The 2,906-nt window shown below is 34.6% G+C and overlaps 1 protein-coding gene across 1 annotated transcript; it reads right to left on the bottom strand.

The window, feature by feature from the left end:
• Positions 1-465: 465 nt before the first annotated feature.
• LOC143604563 (diacylglycerol O-acyltransferase 2D-like) lies at positions 466-2,357 on the bottom strand. The gene is made up of 6 exons (XM_077080997.1): positions 2,153-2,357; positions 1,930-2,085; positions 1,142-1,228; positions 948-1,045; positions 778-865; positions 466-705 (listed from the first exon to the last, which is right to left on the bottom strand). The coding sequence occupies exons 1-6, from the start codon at positions 2,297-2,299 to the stop codon at positions 604-606; spliced, it is 678 nt and encodes a 225-aa protein (XP_076937112.1). The 5' UTR covers positions 2,300-2,357; the 3' UTR covers positions 466-603.
• Positions 2,358-2,906: the final 549 nt, after the last annotated feature.

The following is a 2,906-nucleotide window of genomic DNA, read 5'->3' as shown; positions in this document are numbered from 1 at the left end:
CAAATAAATATATAAATATTGGAAACGAATAATGTAAACAACCCCGTAATACGAAAATAAAAACTAGTAATCATATAAACTGGATGTGCATCCTTAAAATATGACCAAGTCCAAAATTGGAGTTTACGCTTGATAAATGCAGAATTGCATAGTATTTGATAAATGCAGAATTGCATAGTATTTGTTTAACAGTCAACGTAAGAATGTGTTGATATCGAAGAAGTCGGACAACATAGGTATTGAGTACAAGGTCGACAAATAATACAAAATTTTTAAAATGATCAGCAAGTTTATTCCATTTTTTGATGTTTGTTTTGTGATTTTTAACTGATATCGGTATAGCTAAAAAAATGTCATTTTCTAAAGTCATGGTTACCAATCCAACACTAACACTCTAACGTTAAATGTTAAATGTTAAATGTAAGAGTTAAAAAGCTTTAAAAAAGAAAGTGAAGAAGTAAGTAAATCATGTAAGATGAAGCCGTGCTTAAATTATCGACAGAACATGTGAAATCTTCTAAGTTTGTACAAACTGAAGTAGGTTTCATACTTTTAAGAACATCCTCATACCACCGTCGATAGTGCACCGGATATTGTCTTGATTCACATAATTCTTAACTGAAGATGAGGATAACCGGCTCTCGCTTTATGCCTCTCGAATAGTTCTTCAACCGCATCCACATACTGCCTGTGTACTTCTGCAACCTGCAATAAACTTTCACAATCAGCTTCAAAAAGTGTTCATTTGCGCACCTTTTTTAAAACCAAGTTAACCACCTCTTCAACGGTAGGTATTGTGTTTTTCTTGAAATGTATCGGTCTACCAACCACCACATGCATCGGTTGCTGATAGGGTATAGGAGACCTAAAATAAAATTAACCAACAAACCATAGTTAAATGATGTGCACACAACTGTAAGTGGTAATATGAAAATAAGTGCACGCACCCGAATAAACCCCAGAAGAAAACCGGAGTGAACTTTATAGCCCGAGACAGTTTAAGGAACAACTTCCCGCGTGGCTTCCACCACTTGTAAACATAGGACTGCAACACGCAAGAGATTTGTGGTCAAAAAGAAACAAGCCAATGCATAAAAGCAAGTGCATACTATAATCAAAATCCACCAGAGTTATATTACACCTGACCGAAACCGAAAACGGGAACCAAGGGGGAATTATTCTCCATTGCAATCCGTACAAATCCTTTTCTTGATTTCAGAAAGGCGATCTATAGTAAATAATTATTGTGTTAGATTGTCTCAAACGGTGAATTAACCCATGAAGTAACAAAACAAAAATAAAAAAGTTGTGTTTTGATAATCGTAAATAAATGAATTTCATCCCATTTACTTATTCGCCTCACGCGCCTTGTTTTAGCCCTACCAACGGATGCCTACATACTAGAGGTGACAATTTGACCCATTTATTACAAAAGAGTCAATTTGGGGGGGGGGGGGGGTAATTTATCAGTCACCAGCCAAATATGCAAAATTGAAGTTCATAGCTAAACGAAAACAAGTCAAACGGGGAAAAGCCAGCCAGACAGTTTAACATCTCTAAATGGGTAAAATCATACTATATATTAGCTATAAGGAAGCACGCCAAACATTCTTAATCCATAAATTAGATCATTAGTGAATACGATATAGTCCTTGTTATGAATCTGATACTAATTATGCAAAATAATGATCACTGTTTTTGATGAACCCGCAACAAATGATTAACTCATTTTTGACCTGTTAAATTGGACCCTTGTTAGTAGTAATCGTCTTAGAACATTTCCAAATTCAGTTGACCGGTGCATGAGAAAATACAAAGGCACTAAATATATTAAAATCTATATAAAATCACGGTTGGGTTGACTGTACAAAGTTAAAGTGTTAAACATTTAAACGATAAAATAAATAAACTTGAAATTGCTAATTGTACCTCAGAATCATGCTCCATGTAAAATGTCTCCTGCACACCACCTGGTATGACTATACAGCTATAACCAGCTTTTAGGAGAGAGGAAAAATTCTTCCTGGTTGCAGCCGTGAGTCCGAGCCATGTCCATATATGCCTCAGAAACGGTGTATAGAACACCTGTGCGAATATTAATTAATATATAAGAGATGACTAATTGTATAATAATATAAATAACTAGTCTTACCGCGGTACTTGCAAGGACCTTTATTTTAGGAACAGGCATAAATCCCGTAAGATCGGCCAATGCAACAACTCCAATCGGCCAAACTGAATGAGGCCCGTACCCAAAAACTGCATATGTTATATATACGTTATGAACAAAGAGGACCATTATCGGTCATAAGTTAATGCAGTAAAAATAAAACTCATAAATGAGTATGTGAAGTGTAAATCAAATTTAACCATGATTCATTAGTGTTTTAAGAGTACTTTCAAGAAAAAAGGTAACATAAACTTTTTTGTTTCACAAGTCGATGGTGGTCGTGTTAGTTAGAAAAAAGTTGTTCTTGTATAGAAATATGAAAAGGAAAAAAAGGACCATTTCCTTTTTGCTATGTTCAAACACTTTCTTTTTTCACCCTTTAGTAACATCACTTGAAATTAGCAAAACATTGAATGCGATCCAATAGTTTCTTTATTCTTATCTTTTCAAGCAGCGTTTAATCAATAACTAAACATGTCAACCCGAACACGGCCCGTTCATCAAACGAGTTAAATACTTAAATATATGACAAACCAAAACCTGATTTTTTCCAGATCGCTCAAAGATTCACACGTCCACATTTTAAAACCATTACAGATCACAGTTAGTTACCAACCATATCACCTCCAATATCCAATCAAATAATATCAATTCTCAACCAAACAAAGATAATATACACTGTATACCACCGCCAAATTCACTAGCATTTATCGGTTATATAAACTCACAATAAATC

This window comes from Bidens hawaiensis, unplaced genomic scaffold (assembly GCF_021521415.1).
Source record: "Bidens hawaiensis isolate Kalapana, Puna unplaced genomic scaffold, B.hawaiensis_p1.1 tig00065811_1, whole genome shotgun sequence".
In the NCBI taxonomy this organism is placed as follows: domain Eukaryota; kingdom Viridiplantae; phylum Streptophyta; class Magnoliopsida; order Asterales; family Asteraceae; genus Bidens; species Bidens hawaiensis.
The sequence above is the reverse complement of the archived record's forward strand: the minus strand, read 5'-3'. Positions and strand labels throughout refer to the sequence as shown.

Bases quoted from the DNA above. Each gene is read 5' to 3' on its own strand.
- LOC143604563 (XM_077080997.1), bottom strand. From the start codon at position 2,299: ATGGTCCTCTTTGTTCATAACGTATATATAACATATGCAGTTTTTGGG. The intron at 2,086-2,152 runs GTAAGACTAGTT...ATATTCGCACAG, and splicing joins AGGTCCTTGCAAGTACCGCG to GTGTTCTATACACCGTTTCT. The intron at 1,046-1,141 runs GTGTAATATAAC...TGCGTGTTGCAG, and splicing joins CCGTTTTCGGTTTCGGTCAG to TCCTATGTTTACAAGTGGTG.